Source organism: Lactuca serriola, chromosome 3 (assembly GCF_051521515.1).
Source record: "Lactuca serriola cultivar US96UC23 chromosome 3, Lser_US96UC23_V15, whole genome shotgun sequence".
Classification (NCBI taxonomy): domain Eukaryota; kingdom Viridiplantae; phylum Streptophyta; class Magnoliopsida; order Asterales; family Asteraceae; genus Lactuca; species Lactuca serriola.
Genome location: NC_136410.1, coordinates 229,479,157 through 229,496,182, shown reverse-complemented (window position 1 = coordinate 229,496,182; position 17,026 = coordinate 229,479,157). Strand labels below are relative to the sequence as shown.

The 17,026-nt window shown below is 30.6% G+C and overlaps 1 protein-coding gene across 1 annotated transcript; it reads right to left on the bottom strand.

Annotated features, from left to right (window-relative positions):
• Positions 1–1,340: 1,340 nt before the first annotated feature.
• LOC145094823 (putative receptor-like protein kinase At5g39000) lies at positions 1,341–16,598 on the bottom strand. Its single transcript, XM_079032845.1, has 4 exons — positions 16,362–16,598; positions 3,401–3,540; positions 1,773–2,717; positions 1,341–1,652 (listed from the first exon to the last, which is right to left on the bottom strand). Exons 2-4 carry the CDS (start codon positions 3,515–3,517, stop codon positions 1,641–1,643), a joined length of 1,074 nt encoding a protein of 357 aa, XP_078888971.1. The 5' UTR covers positions 3,518–3,540; positions 16,362–16,598; the 3' UTR covers positions 1,341–1,640.
• Positions 16,599–17,026: the final 428 nt, after the last annotated feature.

Below are 17,026 nucleotides of genomic sequence, written 5' to 3'. Positions count from 1 at the left end.
ACCGAACCTATATGGGTATAAAAACCGAAAAACCGACTTTCTGCAGTTTGGTTTGGTTTTAGCCAAAAACCGATCCAAAGCGACCCATGTTCAACCCTAACACAAACTTAAATACAAAAAATGACCCTCTTTTCGTTTAAAAAGATTTCTTCGGTTGATATTGAGAAATCATAGTTTTTACATGATTACAATTTCACCTCTTCGACCAATAACGATTGCAACTATTAATGGAAATGATTTAGCCATAAACTTGCCCCACGATGATTATTCTTGCCGGTTAATTGTCCGATTTTATTTTTTCAATTTTATTTTGATTTGTTTCTATATTTTTCACTTTATAAATTTTCAATTTATTACCAGAGTTAATCTTATATTCTATCCATGGCGAACCATGTCCATCGCTTCCTCAAAATCAAAAGGTTATGTTTCATGACAATCAATCACTGGTGATGGTGATGATCTAAGTTTTTTAAAACTTGAAAGGATCCCTAATTCTCAAACACAGGGTATGATTTTGATGGGTTTCTACAAATTGTGCAATGGAGTGTTTTAGAAATAGAAGATCGAGGTAAGGTTTAATTCCAATTCTTTGTATTAGTATTAAGACATAACTTATTTTCTTAATGGGAAATATTCAAATATCAAAAATTCTTTTTTTTCACCAACTTAGGGTTCTTCTTGAGTTAAAGAGCTAATGATACATTAAAACTTTGGGATAATGCTCCCGCAGTTCTTTGTGGAGATTTTAACTCCACCCTTAATGTATGAATCCTTAAATTTGTTATCTGATTATAACTATAAACCTAGAGACAAAATGCTAAAGACATTGAAACTGATAACAAACTGTAGAGTAATGTTTGGAAAACGAAAATCTCATCAACAGGGTAGATCCATTGTTTTTCCTTAAAATTATACTTTATTTATAAGAGAATAATATTTATCAATGATCTATCTTAACTCACAAATTTTGTAGTCCATTATATGAGATCTAAAAGATAGCCAAAAATGCAAGGAAGTTATTAATCACAAATCACTAAATTTTCAAAGGATCTTTATGAAAATAAACGTTGGTTTAATCAAGGAAGATATGCTTTTCAATTGATAAAATCCATTTTGTTTCTCCTCATCTAGTAAGATTGAATTCGAAAAGATCATATTAGAAATTTTTATGTTACTCATTCTTTTATTTAATTTTTCTTTTTAGTTTGCAGACCCACGTAGTACACGGGTTATTATAAACAAAATATAATAAAAATTTATAAATTATTTACCCGTGGTTTTCACGGGTTGTAACCTAGTGAACCATTATTTTGAGGATTGTGGTTTTAATGAAGTTCATAGAACAAAACTTATAGTACATTCATGTAGGAACATATTAAATATAGAAAGAGTCAAATATTGTAGGAACATATTAAATATAGAAAGAGACAAATATTTGTTAATCTTTCAACCCTTTTTCCTCCTTGTAGAAGACCAACGAATGGTGTTGTGTTGTCTCATTATATCTCTATACAACAATTGAACCGAACTTTTGGTTTAGATTTTATTTGTCGTTGTCCCCTAAGTTTAATAAAGATTAACCAATGATTCTTTTTTTTTTTTTTTTTGTGAATCAACTGATCAAGAAGGTTTCACTTCCATCATCTTGTAAACTGGTGATGACAAACAAATATTGGGTTAGCAAGTCATGTACTATTATATGGACATCCTTATTTTCCCATAAAAAAATGTCCCTATTGAAGTACTTGAATAAAAACATTATTCAAACTTACTTGGATTTTCCAGGCTTCCGTAAGTTGGGATGCAATGTCAGCAATTGTAGGTCGTTCTTCCCGATTTTTATGCAAGCATCTATATGCAATAGTTGAGAACTTGCTTAATGTTCTTGGTTTGATATCTTTCTTAATTCTTTGATCGATAATCTTATCTAGCTCTCCATTTTTGCAGCAAGTTCGAGCCAAATGATGTAAGAAACGCCGCTCATCATGGTAACCGGAAACATAGGCTAGCCTTCCACACAAAACTTTAAACAAAACCACACCCAACGAATAAACATCCGACTCTTTTGTTAAAAAACCTGTTCTTTCATATTGTGGGTCAGTATAACCATACGTTCCAGCAAGGTTAGTGATCACGAAGGTATTACGTTGATTTGCTAAACCTATTCTGGCCAAACCAAAATCAGAAAGTTTTGCATTCCAATTCTCATCCAACAAAATATTTGCACTTTTTACATCGCGATGTATAATTCTGTGTTTTTCAGCCACGTGGTTATGAAGATAGTCCAATGCAGAAACAACACCCATACATATTTTGAAGAGTTGTGGCCATGATAGTCCACCGAACATGCTAGTGTCATGTAAATATGCATCAAGGCTTCCATTCGTTGCGTATTCGTAAACAAGAATCATCTCCTTGTTATCATTACAAAAACCTATAAGTGTTGTAATGTTTTTGTGTTTATGCTTAGAAAGCAACGTGACCTCTGTTTGGAACTCTTTGTTACCTTGAAATCTGGTGACATCTAGCCGCTTTACAGCTACTAGTTGGTTTATATGATCTGCCCATGTAAGGGTTCCCTTATAGACCCTTCCGTAACCACCCTTACCGATGAAATTCCTTTCGTTGAAGTCGTGGGTACAAGTTTTTATGACATGGAGGGGTATTTTGAGATTATTTGGTTGCTCAATTGGAACATCATCATCAGGGATAATTACCTAATAATCACATTTTAAGTTAATATTAATGAAAATATAACAATTTTACTTTTTTGTTGAGAAATGGCCAAATCTTTAAGAAATATATATATATATATATATATATATATATATATATATATATATATATATATATATATATATATATATTTGAAAAAAAGTACATTTTAGACCAACATTCTGGATTCCGTTATGCATTCCAAACAAAAAAGAATTCTGGAATTTACGAACAAGTCCGATAATCAATTAACAATTTCAAAATTTTGAGAAAACTAATAGTTTTTCTAAATAAAAAATCTAACAAAAAGTTAAAAAAAAAAAAAAAAAAAAAAAAAAAAAAAAAAAAAGTCCAAAATAGAGATCGAAATTTACCCCAACCTCCTAGGGAACAAATTAACCTGCCCTGATAGAAGTCTGGTATTCCCCACCAAACCGAGTCCCAGGGATGGAGACAGGATACCCGTATGGGCAAAAATCAGGGATGGGGACGTGTTGGAGAACCGAGTTCAGCACATGTCTCATTTTTTTTTATGAAAATATAACTTTAAACACATTGATACAATAAAAAAAATAATAGAGTTAATTGAAAAATGTTTATCGGGGGTATGCTTTTTGATGACTCTCCAAATGTTTGTGGAAATTTCACAAAGAGTGAAAGCAAGGGTATTAATATGATAATGCACCTGATTGGTAAGGGGCATAACATCCGCCTCATTGAGCTTGGGTTGATTAGCAGTGAATTCAAGCCGTAGCATTGGGATAAATTTGTTCCATAAAATATCATTCCATCTCTGTTGCATCGGCCTGCACTTCCCTTAAACTCCTGTGCAAAGTATAAAATTAAATTATTTTTATATTCTTCCATTTTTCTTGGGAAAATTTCATTCATACCTTTTTAAACTTTAAATATTATTTCTATATCCTTATAAAAAACAAAATCACTTCTAAATCCTTATCGAATTATAAAATTTATATTTATATCCAAACTTAAATTTTAATTTGAATTATATCAAATTAATATTAAAAAACTTATTTAAACTTTAGAATTTTATTGAATTTCCCAAAATACCCTTCCCAAGCTAAATCCCAAATTAAAGATTAGGCTAGGTATCTTATATTTCCGTATATCATCTTGGTTGTACACTACATCTCTACATTCACTCTTATTTGTAAATTCTGTTCGTAGCTCTATGCATGTGGTGTCTTGATCTTGGAGGTGTTTGGCTTAGCTTTTCACAGCCAAAAGTCCTTTTTGGAAAAGAAAAAAAAAGCAAAAGATGTTTGGCAAAACTAGTTTTGAAGTTTTTACATAAGAAAAAGGAACTTTTTGGAAAAGTCAGGAAATCTTGACTTTTTATAACTTTTCTAAAAATTACTTTTAGGCTGTGAAAAGCTAAGCCAAACACCCCCGAAATTAGGAATTGATCGGGGGGTTTTGTTATTTGGGACTGAGTAAATTCCCATTAAGTTGGTGCCGAGGAACTCTGAAATTCGACTGTGACGATCTGGAATTGAGCATTCAACACATATAGAGATAATGAGGGGGGTCAAATGTTGAAGTCGGCGAGATGAAGGAGCAATCAGAACAAAAAATCAAATATGTATTCAATAATTGGCTTTATGGTGTTGGTATTTTTGTGGCTTGATACTGTTTTGGGAGATACTAGCATCTGTGGTATTTTCGATGCAAGTTTAAATTTTGGGATGTTTTTTCGGTCATGGTGGTATAGTTTATTCTGATTGCTGCTCTTGGAGAATTCAATATCATTTCTTTCATAAGTTTGACAGTTGGATGTTATTTTAAGGATTGCTCTCAAAGTCTGATGCTCTAATTACTTGTTGTTTGAACTGGTTCTAATGCTGGTTAATGGAGGAGATGTGTTGTTGATGCTTAAATAAATCATGGCAGTTTTCAAGTGTATTATAGGTTTATTTGAGGTTCAGATTATATTACGGAGGAGATGTGTTGTTATGATATAAAAAATTTATACGCCTGTTTAAATGAATTGCAGGACATTTATAATATTTAACTAGAAAATATTTCCTGGCGTTGCCGGGGTCGGAAGGTATTGCTTTGTAAAGTAAAGTACCATGTTGAATTGCATTGAGATAATCTAGTAAAGTAAGATAAACAATGTCATCTAATTACATAAGTAAAAAAATCTAAATCATTATTTCTTGCAATAAATGAGGAAAATAAAGAAATGGTCTCACAAATTGAACTTTATTGACATGTATGGCAGTGGCCGGAAAACCAATCCGGAAAATATAGACCACTGGTTTTTGTCCGTTAATGTGAGGTTAATTTGGTCTTTTAAGGTAGTAGAGACTGAATTTGTGACGATGGGTAAACCATATGGACCATTTATGTAATTTTGACGGTGGTGGTGGTGGTGGTGATGGCAGCTGGTGGGTGGCTTTATGGTATTGGATGAGTATTTTCTAATAAATAAAACATTAATTTAAAACAAAAAAGAGAAATATAAATTAATAAAAAAAATCGGATTAGGAGTAAAAGAGTGATTTCGGTTTCCATCGTTGTCCTTAATGTGTTAAATCTGGTAAACCACAGGGACCAATCGTGTAATTTAGTCTAATAATAATAATAATAATAATAATAATAATAATAATAATAATAATATCCGAATTTTTATTTAAATTAAATACTTTAATTATTTAATAAACTTTAAAAATTAATATCTTCCTCATACGAGCTCTGTTTTCGACGTTCTTTATGTCCCCGCGTAGGTGAGACTACGATCTGCAACTTTTGTTTAGACTCCGTTGGCTAATTTTGAATTTATTTTTATTATTTATTTTTAGTAGGCCGGGACAAGAAACTCCGTTATAAATTCATAACTTCTTCATACGATGTCCATTTTCGCCTATCTTTTTATCGTTTCACTACTATTAACGAGATATTCGATTCTCGTTTAGATTGTTTCGGCTAAAAACCGCTCGATCTCAAATCGAGTATTCGGGCTGCATACAGCTAAGTCGAAACACAGAAAAATCATAACTTCCTCATACGAAGTCAGATTTGGACGTTCTTTTTATGCACGCTCATGGTTTAAGGAACTCTATGACTTTCGTTTAGATTGCTAAGGCTAAATATCACTCTAACGTAAATTCACGTTTTACATCATTCAACGTCATGCCGGTTTTGTCGCGAAACTTCGATAGGTTATAACTTGGATTTTGGCGTTCTTTATATGCACAGAAACATTGTGATATATACAACAATTTGGTTAAGATTAATCCTTCTAAATAATCTTCCATCAAAAAGTCATTTTTGATGTTTATCGTCTTTAAATTGACTAGTCCGGATCTACGGGCGTTACAATTATCTCCTGCTTAGGATGATTACGTCCCGGAATCATCAACGAAACAGGACTTGCATAATGATTTCACACGTTATTTATTCATCCTAGGTAATAACCGTAACTTCTATGTTTCCTCGAAAGAGTATTTATCTCTGTGGCTTTCTTGACCGCAGACGATGCCCAATCTTGCATCTGCTTTTCGTACTATGTTGTACTCTCAATCGTAACCTCCAAGTTACAAAATAAGTCCTTATTGTGGACTCCTTCTTCTTCTCAGGATAAACACTTTCCTTTATCTATTGTAACAGACCGATGGGTCGTACTCTACTGACCTCTCATCGCACGATGCGACGCTTAGACTCGGTCTTTTTAAACTTAAATTCCAGAATGGAATATACCTTCCTTCATATTCTAATGTGATATAATCACATTTCAGCATGTAGCATTTCTAGCTACAAACTTTATGAACAACGAGTGCGATACCAATGATCGCATTAGCTTCAATCTTCTGACTTACGTCAGATGTTACTTCGAACTTGGTTCTCTGAACCACGTATCATACCCACCGTAGTCAGACTCAATTTGAATATGACCACTAGGGTCGGAATAACAATCATCTTACTAGTCACTACCGAAACAAAGGTAATGACACATTTGAACAAAACAGAATCAATTACTAGCTTCTTGGTAACCTTGTGACTTTCCCTGATCCAAGTGCGAGTCCTGTGCTTCTGGTAGTATATGCATCTACTACCTTTCACACCTACTCATACTCGTCCCAAGTATTGTCTCGCAGTTGACCAAGTCATCATACAAAAAAAATCATACAATCATTCAACACACCAGATAATAAAACTAGGGTTTATATTACTTTCTTGAAACTATTACACAAAAGTTCAAGTCCACCCTATACTATGCCTCTAATAGGCTATACCATAAGTTACTTTTCACACTGCTTCTTCATAACTTGATCTTTGGATATAAAATCCTCATTCCTGATTCCTTGCATTGCCATTTGTTTCATCAATGATCATTTGAAATGCTCTTGCCTTTGGCTTTGGCGGTGCCTCTAGCCTTGCTGCTTGATTTTCCTTGGGCAGTCTTGCTTGAAGTTCCCCTCTTCGTTACATTCGTAACACACCTTTTTGTTGAATATACATTCATCAGCGTAGTGCCCATGCTTTCCACACTTGAAACATGTCACCTCCACGCCACATTTTCTCGAGTGCTTCTTCTTGCACTTATCGCACCACCTTGCTTCATCTCTTCCTCTTCCTCCAGGCTTCGAGAATTTTCTTTTCTCATTAGAACCTGAAGTTCCTTCCAACTTTCTCTTCTCTCCAAGTGCAACCTTGTTGGCGGTCCTCCCGTTGATCATATTCTCAACAGACATGGCAGCCAAAATAGCTGCCTCTAGAGTGGGTGCCTGACGCACTAGCACTGCATACTCCCATGGGAGTCCCTTTGCGTATTGGTCGACTTTTGTCAACTCGTTTGGGACGATGCGCAAAGCAAACTCCCTCTTGTCTGTGAAGGAATTAGTGTATTCATCCACTGACATGTTGTCTTTCTTCAATATCAGAAATTTGTTCTCCAACTCTAGCAGGTTTTGGGCCGAGCAGAACTTGCACTTGAATTGCACCAAGAACTCTGCCCAAGACAGTTTCCGTGGCTCGTTAGGGCTTAGGGTCTTCCCCAGAGTGTTCCACCAGCGAACAGCGCCACCTCTGAACTGACGCACTACAAATATGGTTTGTAACTTGCCCTTGCAACCACACATAATGAAGGCTAGCTCCATTTCCGATATCCAATCCATAACTCCGATCGGATCCTCCTTTCCAGTGAAGGTCGATGGTTTGCAAGTCAGAAAATCCTTATACTTGCATCCCATTCCATCATTCCTTCCATTCTGGTTGTTTTGCCTAACTATCGGTGGGTTGGCTTGACCAACAGATCCACTGAAGTTTCCACCTTCCGAGTGCCCTTCATCACTTTGGGCTCTTCCACTTGAATTAACAGTTCTTCACGATTCTGTTGAAGCAGACGTCTCGTTTCATCCATATGACGATCCTACATCGTCCGAATCATCAATTGTACACTAGCCATTGTTATCGGCTCAGGTGCTACTACTATGACAAGTATTTGATCAATCACTGGTGGTTGATTCCTGTTTTCATCAGCATTTCCAACTCCACTTCTTGTTCTCACCATTTTTGATCTATACACCGAATAAGGTGAAATTAGATCCTTATTCACGATAGATATTCAAATCATCCTTATCACTTCGAAACGTTTACATGCTAGTTCTAATATCGTAGACGTACGCTTAGAATCCTATACACATAAGGTTTCCAGATCCGGTCGGCAACAGACCATAGATCTGAACAAATAATATCATATATGGAAACATATAACATTTAGCACATAAAAGCATTTTAGGCAACTTTCCTAAAATAAACTAGTGCTCATGTCTAAAACACAACAGACACACATCTCAAAATTTCACTTAGCATTTTAAGTTTAAGTTTAGAAATCCTACAAATTCCTAGTTCGCTTAAACTAATGCTCTGATACCAACTGCGACATCCCCAATTTCTCGGCCAGAAAAGACCGATTTGTTTTTAAAATCAGAGTAATCTTTTAAAGAAAACAGTTGCGGAATTTGTTCCCAAAACACAATATGATAAAAATTATCAAAGCATTTATTTAAAGAAATGTATTTTCATTATATAACAAAATCTTGGGATATCATGTTCCGATACAGACACATAAGCATAAACAGAACTTACATTATTAACACTAAAGATTTTACATCTCCTTTAATCTCTCCGTGAAATATATCTTCGTATCGATACCTGTGATACAAAGAAAACTGAGTGGGTCAGGCTTGGGAGCCTGGTGAGCATATAGGGTTTTCAAGCCACAATAATATAATTATTATATTCAACCATCAAACAATCAACCCAATTACCCATCCCCATTATCTTCTTTATTTCTTAGGATTTTACCCTAAGAATTCAACTACCCGTCATTCATTCATTCCCAAGGATTGATCTAAGGAATTAGCACAAAATCTATTGCTACATAAGGCGCATCTACCAACAGCATCCTTTAAGCGCCTCTGCCAGGATTACGTCATACACTATGAGGTGCGTCTGCCAGATTTATGACATTCTCTTTTAGGCACATCTGCCGACATTATCTTATAAGCGTATCTTCCAGGATTATCCTATAAGCGCATCTGCTAGTATTATGACATCCATTCCACACTCATCTCAAATAAACAACAATATATAAACACATAGAATGTATTTTATAAGAAATATTTTATATTTATGTGTTAGAAGAAAATAACCACATGTTCACCTAAACATATACTTTATACATTCAAACAATACTTGTATTATACCCGTGTTTATGAAATGGACTATACACCCACACATATAAACAACTTTATATTATACACATAGCACGTATTTCATAGCAAACACTTAATATTTATGCATTAGAAGAATGTAACTACACAATCACTTGATCAGAAGATAATCGGACAACACTACGGCTTCTAGAAGTAGTATTCTTCGGTAGATTTGGAAGATCTTCACAAAAACCGGACTCGTTGCGGGTAGAGCTTCGGCTCGGGAATTTCACTTCTCGGGATCTTCGGGGCCTCGGGACTTGCTTCGGGGCTCGGGAATGATATCGGGGCTTCGGGATAATTCTTGCACGAAAAACGATGCAAAAACGCGAGAGAAAGGGAAGAAATGAGCAAAAGAATTGGCTGCCCTTGACATCCGTTTATAGGGGGCTGAAACTCGAATTACGTTGGGCGTAATTCTATGTTACGTTGGGCGTAATGTGGATAAGCCCTGTGACTCCCGCCCTTTGGATAATATCCGAATTTTTATTTAAATTAAATACTTTAATTATTTAATAAACTTCAAAAATTCATAGATTCCTCATACGAGCTCCGTTTTCGACGTTCTTTATATCCCCGCGTAGGTGAGACTACGATCTACAACTTTCGTTTAGACTCCGTCGGCTAATTTTGACTTTATTTTTATTATTTATTTTTAGTAGGTCGGGATAGGAAAACTCCGTTATAAATTCACAACTTCTTCATCCGATGTCCGTTTTCACCTATCTTTTTATCGTTTCACTACTATTAACGAGATCTTCGATTCTCGTTTAGATTGTTTCGGCTAAAAACCGCTCGATATCAAATCGAGTATTCGGGCTGCATACCGTTAAGTCGAAACTTAGATAAATCATAACTTCCTCATACGAAGTCAGATTTGGACGTTCTTTTTATGCACGCTCATGGTTTAACGAACTCTACGACTTTCATTTAGATTGCTAAGGCTAAATATTATTCTAACGTAAATTCACTTTTTACGTTATTCAGCGTCGTGCCGGTTTTGTCGCGAAACTTCGACATGTCATAACTTATTCGTTATAACTTGGATTTTTGCGTTTTTTATATGCATGGAAACCTTGTGACATATAGTACAACTTGGTTAAGATTAATCTTTCTAAATAATCTTCCCTCAAAAAAGTCATTTTTCATGCTTATCGTCTCTAAATTAACTAGCCCGGATCTACAGGAGTTACGTGGGGTAGTGCCTTTAAGAGTTTTATGTATGTGTGTGAAAGGGGAGGGGGGGGGGGTAGGTACGTAAGTCATTTTCTATATTTAATAAATATAATAACATTCAAATTGAAAGAAAAATAAAAATTAAATTTATCAACGGTACAACACATTAATTTAATTTTGCGAAATGACAAATAAGCAACAAACGATGCTCAAAAAGATCGTTTATTCAATTTTTTCAAAGTATGGACCAAATTTTGAAAAAAACAAAAATTGCTGAGATTATTTTTGCAAATTTGTATTTAAATTATTTTGGTGCTTTTATATATATATATATATATATATATATATATATATATATATATATATATATATATATATAGAGAGAGAGAGAGAGAGAGAGAAAAGAGGGTTCAATTGAGGAAATAAATATTGAGAACGAGGGAATGAAGCTGGGCCACTCATTTCGAATCTGCCACTTAAGTGCTCCAGCACCGGGCCGACTGAACAGATCATATATATATATATATATATATATATATATATATATATATATATATATATATATATATGATGAAAGTGAATATTCATATATGAATATGGTGACGATTGGTGGTAGCGGAGGTTGCGGTTGTTGGTGGCGGTTGTAGTGGTGGTTTGTGACAGAGGGAAGTGGTACATTCATATACGAATACACATTTTTATATTCATATATGAATTTTACTCAACCTTTATCGGCCCGGTACGCTAGAGCATTTTACGGTAAAAATAAATAATTGTTTGAAAATGATACCACTATTCTTAACATTTTATTTTTTCAATTGAACACACACACACACACACACATATATATATATATATATATATATATATATATATATATATATATATATATATATATATATATATATATATATTTCAGAAATTTATAGAAAAGTCCTAATATTTTGATAAAAGTTTTAATAAAGACTTAAAAAAAATTTGAGTAAGAAGTCTCGACTATTTAACTTTTTGAATAAAAAAACTTATGAAATCGGATAATTTATTCACTTTAGCCCTTTTGACCTGTTCAGCATGTCGTGGGACCAAATTGTTAACTTTTACAAAATAATGAGAATTTTCTGCAAATTTCGTCAAAACTTATATAAAATTTATAAACGTATTTTTACGTATTGATATCTTTATAAATTTTTGTATGTACTTGTTTACGTATTTTTATAAATTTTAAATGTATAAATGTATTTCTTTTGTGTATTTATTTGTACATTTAAGTATTTTACATATTTTAGATGTATTTTTATGTGTTATTTTTTATGTATTAGGTATGTATATGTATTTTTACATATTTTTGTATTTTTTAAACTTTTTTATATAGTTTTTTATGTATTTTAAATGTGTATACGTATATTTTTTCATATTTATACGTACTTTTTTTAACTATTTAAATATTTTTATATATTTATGTGTTATTTTTTAAATATTACGTATTTATATGTATTTTTTTTCGTAGTTATGTATTTTTTAAATTTTTTATATGGATGTTTTGGTATTTTTATGTATTTTAAATGTATTAATGTATTTTTTTACATGTTTATATATTTTAAGTATCTTAAATAGTTTTTAGGAATTTTTATATGTTATTTTTTATGTATTACGTATTTATATGTACTTTTACGTAAAAAATATATTTATACATTTTAAATACATAAAAGTACATTTAAAATTCATATTTTTAAGTCTTTTAAATATATAAATGAATGTTTATATATATATATATATATATATATATATATATATATATAAAAGTATTTTATATATTTTTTATGTGTTATTTGTTTTTTTATTAGATATTATATCTATTTTATATGTACATGCGTATTTTTACATAAATTACATAAATACATATAAATACATAAATACATATTAATACATATAAATACTTAATAAATAAAAAATAACACATAAAAATATGTTTAATACTTAAAAATACATAAAAGTACCTGAAAACTACGTTTATTCATTTAAAATACATTAAAATAAAAATCTATATAAACAACTTTAAAAAATATATAAGTACTTAAAAATACATATAAATACGTAATACATAAAAAATAACATATAAAAATACATAAAAAGTATATAAAATACTTCAAAATACATATAAATACATAAAAAAAATATGTTTATATATTTACAATAAATAAAAATAGAAAAACAATCATATAAAAAAACTTTAAAAATACATAAATACATAAAAATACTTATAAATACGTAATACTTAAAAATAAAAAATAAATACATAAAAAATATTTATAATACTTACAAATATGTATAAATTTGTAAAAAATACATTTAAACATTTAAAAGACATAAAAATATATAAACATCAAAAAACAAACTTTAACAAATACATAAATATGTAAAGGACATATAAATAGGTAATACATAAAAAGTAACATATAAAAATACATAAAAAAAATATGTAATACACTTATTTATATATATATATATATATATATATATATATATATATATATATATATATATATAAATACGTAAATATATACATATAAAAACTTAAAAATACTTAAATAACTAAAAATAAATATCAATACCTAAAAAATATGTTTAAAAATTATATACAAGTTTTTGATGAAATTTGCAGAAAAGTCTCATTATTTTACAAAAGTGAACGATTTAGTGCCTTGACTTGCTGATATGTCAAAAATTACTAAAGTGAATAAATTAACAGTTTGTCGGCCTTATCCTTATGTTTTAACTTTTTTATTTTAGATTTTTGGGGTGGTCATATCTATCGAATGTAGTTTACAGATATAGGGCTGTGAACCCTTCAAATTTTCATATGCTGGATGCTTTGTTACTATTGGTTTGATTATGTTAAATGAAATTATTATAAATTTATTGGTTAATTTTCACTTCAATTCTTATATTTTATTTCTTTATCTTCCATTTTATGATCCAATAAGGACTAAGGACTGAGTTTTTTTCTTCATATTTGTGCTTTTGTTTGGATGTGTGCAGACTAGGTGCAGAAGATATACATATGTGTCATGTTGCCATGGACATTATAGAAGCATATTGGGAATATAGTTCTAAAACCACGGGATATGGCTTTTGAATCTGCACAAAGAAACACGATGTGTTGCATCTTGCATGATGATTTTATATTTTTGCCAAAATACCAAAATACCAAAATGATCCCCACCTTGCTCTTATTTCTATCGATGGAGTGCAATTCTAGTTTTATTTACCATCATTATTTGTTTTATTTTTCCTAACTAAAAAACAAAATATCTAAAATCTTTATTTTTTGTTTTATAAAACCAAGATAAATTGAATTACCAAAATCTCATTACATTTTAGATTCATTCCAGAAAAATGCATAAATTCAATTAATCTGTATATAATTGTGTTAAATATTAAAATAATTAACATACACTAATTGTTTTGCTTTCCAGTTTCGATTCAACAAATTTATGTGTTGACCATGACAATGAATTTTGATTATTAATGTGGGATAACTTTAGATTTCGATAACTATATAAGAACTTTTGATGTAGTTGATTATCAATGTATAGGTCGTGTCATCATTTTGTCTTATAAGTTCGTACCATCACAATATTAATAACTAATGAGATAACATCTTATTAAACATTTCATACCCGACTTGATAGAGAATACCCGACCTTTATCGGAGTGCACTAACCGTGTTCCGCAACAGGTTGGGACAATTTTCATTGTTTGAGATAAAGTAATTTGTGATTGAAATGATACTCTTATGTGATTATTGTCCCACAACCCATACAAAAGCTTCAACTTTGGTCTTAAAAGATCAATCATTTATACTTATAAATGCTTTTGCATTAAGAAACTCAATTTCGTCTAGTGCCCATCGTGTAAAGGTGCTATAAATATAATAACCAATTCCCATGCCGGATGTAACCCGTATACCACATAATGGTTGTAGACCCCCAAAAAAAACACATGTGTAGAACTAAAAATTGAAGATATTTCTATAGAAATAGAAACAAAGGAAGAGAAACAAGATAAATAATTGATTCAATGATCTGATCAAATAATATTTTTATGGTTAGAAAGAAAATAACCGATCAATACCGAATTTTAGAAACAAGAACCAGTTCCATTCACATGGGTCCAGTTTATGGAATTGGCAGTTCTAACCGGTTTCCCTTTCTGAAGGTGTATACCCGACTTTCATTCTCACCCATACTTTATATGCATATGTTTTATGACAATTGAACTAGATTCATGTATTCATGTAAATCAAAAATCCAAAAACCCTAGAATATGAGGGAAATTACTAGCAAAAACAAAACAATTCGATATGTGTTATGTGTTCCGAAAGGTATTATTTGCTGAAAGAAAACTACATGGCACATATCAAAAGAAAGTTAACTCCCGAAAAAGACTACTTACCTCCCACCTGCATTGCATTCGTTGACGCCGCTTTGCACGGATACACTACTAGTATGTATATATATATATATATATATATATATATATATATATATATATATATATATATATATGGGAAAAGTGAATATACCCTTAAGGGTATATAAGCTTAGGTACCCAAATACACTATAATACGTCGTTTTGTTTAATATATTTATTATAATGTGTGTAAACTTCAACTCTTAACATGATTAACTTTCAAGATTTTCGAAATTTCATTAATATATTTCTCTTATATCACATCTTTTTGCCGAACACTTATTAGCATATATATTGTAGTTGAAAATGAAAATTACGTAAGAGGAAGATTTATGTGTAATTTATAATAATCTTGGAAGTAAATAAAGTTTAAAGTTAAATTATAAGAACATTAAACAATTATAATGTATTATATGATACAAAACGACATAATATGGTGAGTTTGGTACCTAAGCTTATATACCCTTAAGGGTATATTCACTTTTCGCTATATATATATATATATATATATATATATATATATATATATATATATATATATATATATAGGTTCATGTTCATTTGAGACCATTCTAATTTTGTGAGACCGTGAGACCAAATCTAAAAATAATTTTAAAATGCAAAATAAATGGAAAAATCCAAAAATTCTTTTTTTAAATGTTATTTTCGGAACTTGAATTAACTAAAAAAAATATAAAAAAATATAAAAAAAAATAAAAAAAAATAAAAAAAATTCCGTTTTTTTTTTTGAAAAAATACGTGAAATATTCTAAATAGAATATTTCACTGACATATTCTAAAAAATAATTTTAAAATGCAAAATAAATGGAAAAATCTAAAAATTCTTTTTTTTTAAATATTATTTTCGGAACTTGAATTAACTAAAAAAAATAAAAAAAAAATTCTATTTTTTTTGAAAAATACGTGAAATATTCTAAATAGAATATTACACTGTACATATTCTAAAAATAATTTTAAAATGCAAAATAAATGGAAAAATCAAAAAATTCTTTTTTTAAATATTATTTTCGGAACATGAATTAACTAAAAAAAATAAAAAAAATAAAAAAAAAATAAAAAAAAATAAACAAATGCGTCTCACGGTCTCACAAAATATAAGTGGTCTCAAATGAACCTAACCCTATATATATATATATATATATATATATATATATATATATATATATATATATATATATATATATATATATATATATATATAGAGAGAGAGAGAGAGAGAGAGAGAGAGAGTACCTAATCGAAGAAACCAGTTATACGATGAAGTCAACTTAGACTCAAATGTAGTCTGTAGAATACGAAGTTGCTGCACTTGAATTAGTAAAAACACACCATTGTTTGTGTAGAGATGAAACACAAATAAATTGGGGTTGACAAATATAGTGAACAATCAATTTCCTATTTAACCTGGTGAATGAATTTAATAATAATTCACGGAACTGAATAGTATCAAAGAACAAGGAGCGGAGTGCGTAAAAGAAATAGATTTTAGTTCATATCCATTACTGACAAAATGCAGAGTTTATATAGGCTCTGTTACAATGGGGGAGGCACCTGATACTTCCTAACATCGTTTTTCACGGAGTGGTAATCCCACTCACAAGTCACAACGGCTCAATAATTTATTTACAATGGGTGAGCATAGCATCATACTATCTTTATTCTTCCAGAAAGCTTGCAAAACCTTTACATGGCACTTAATTAGCTTCCATCTCTAATTTTTTAATAGCTCTGTGGAACCAACATATAATGTGGGACGTTGTTGAATCCAATATATACATATTAGCTTACAAAGTTATAATTTATGTGCTATATGGTTGACAATAATGAAATTTAAATAATAAAAAAACAGTTTATTTAATAATAAATTGCAAACAAATTATATATATATATATATATAT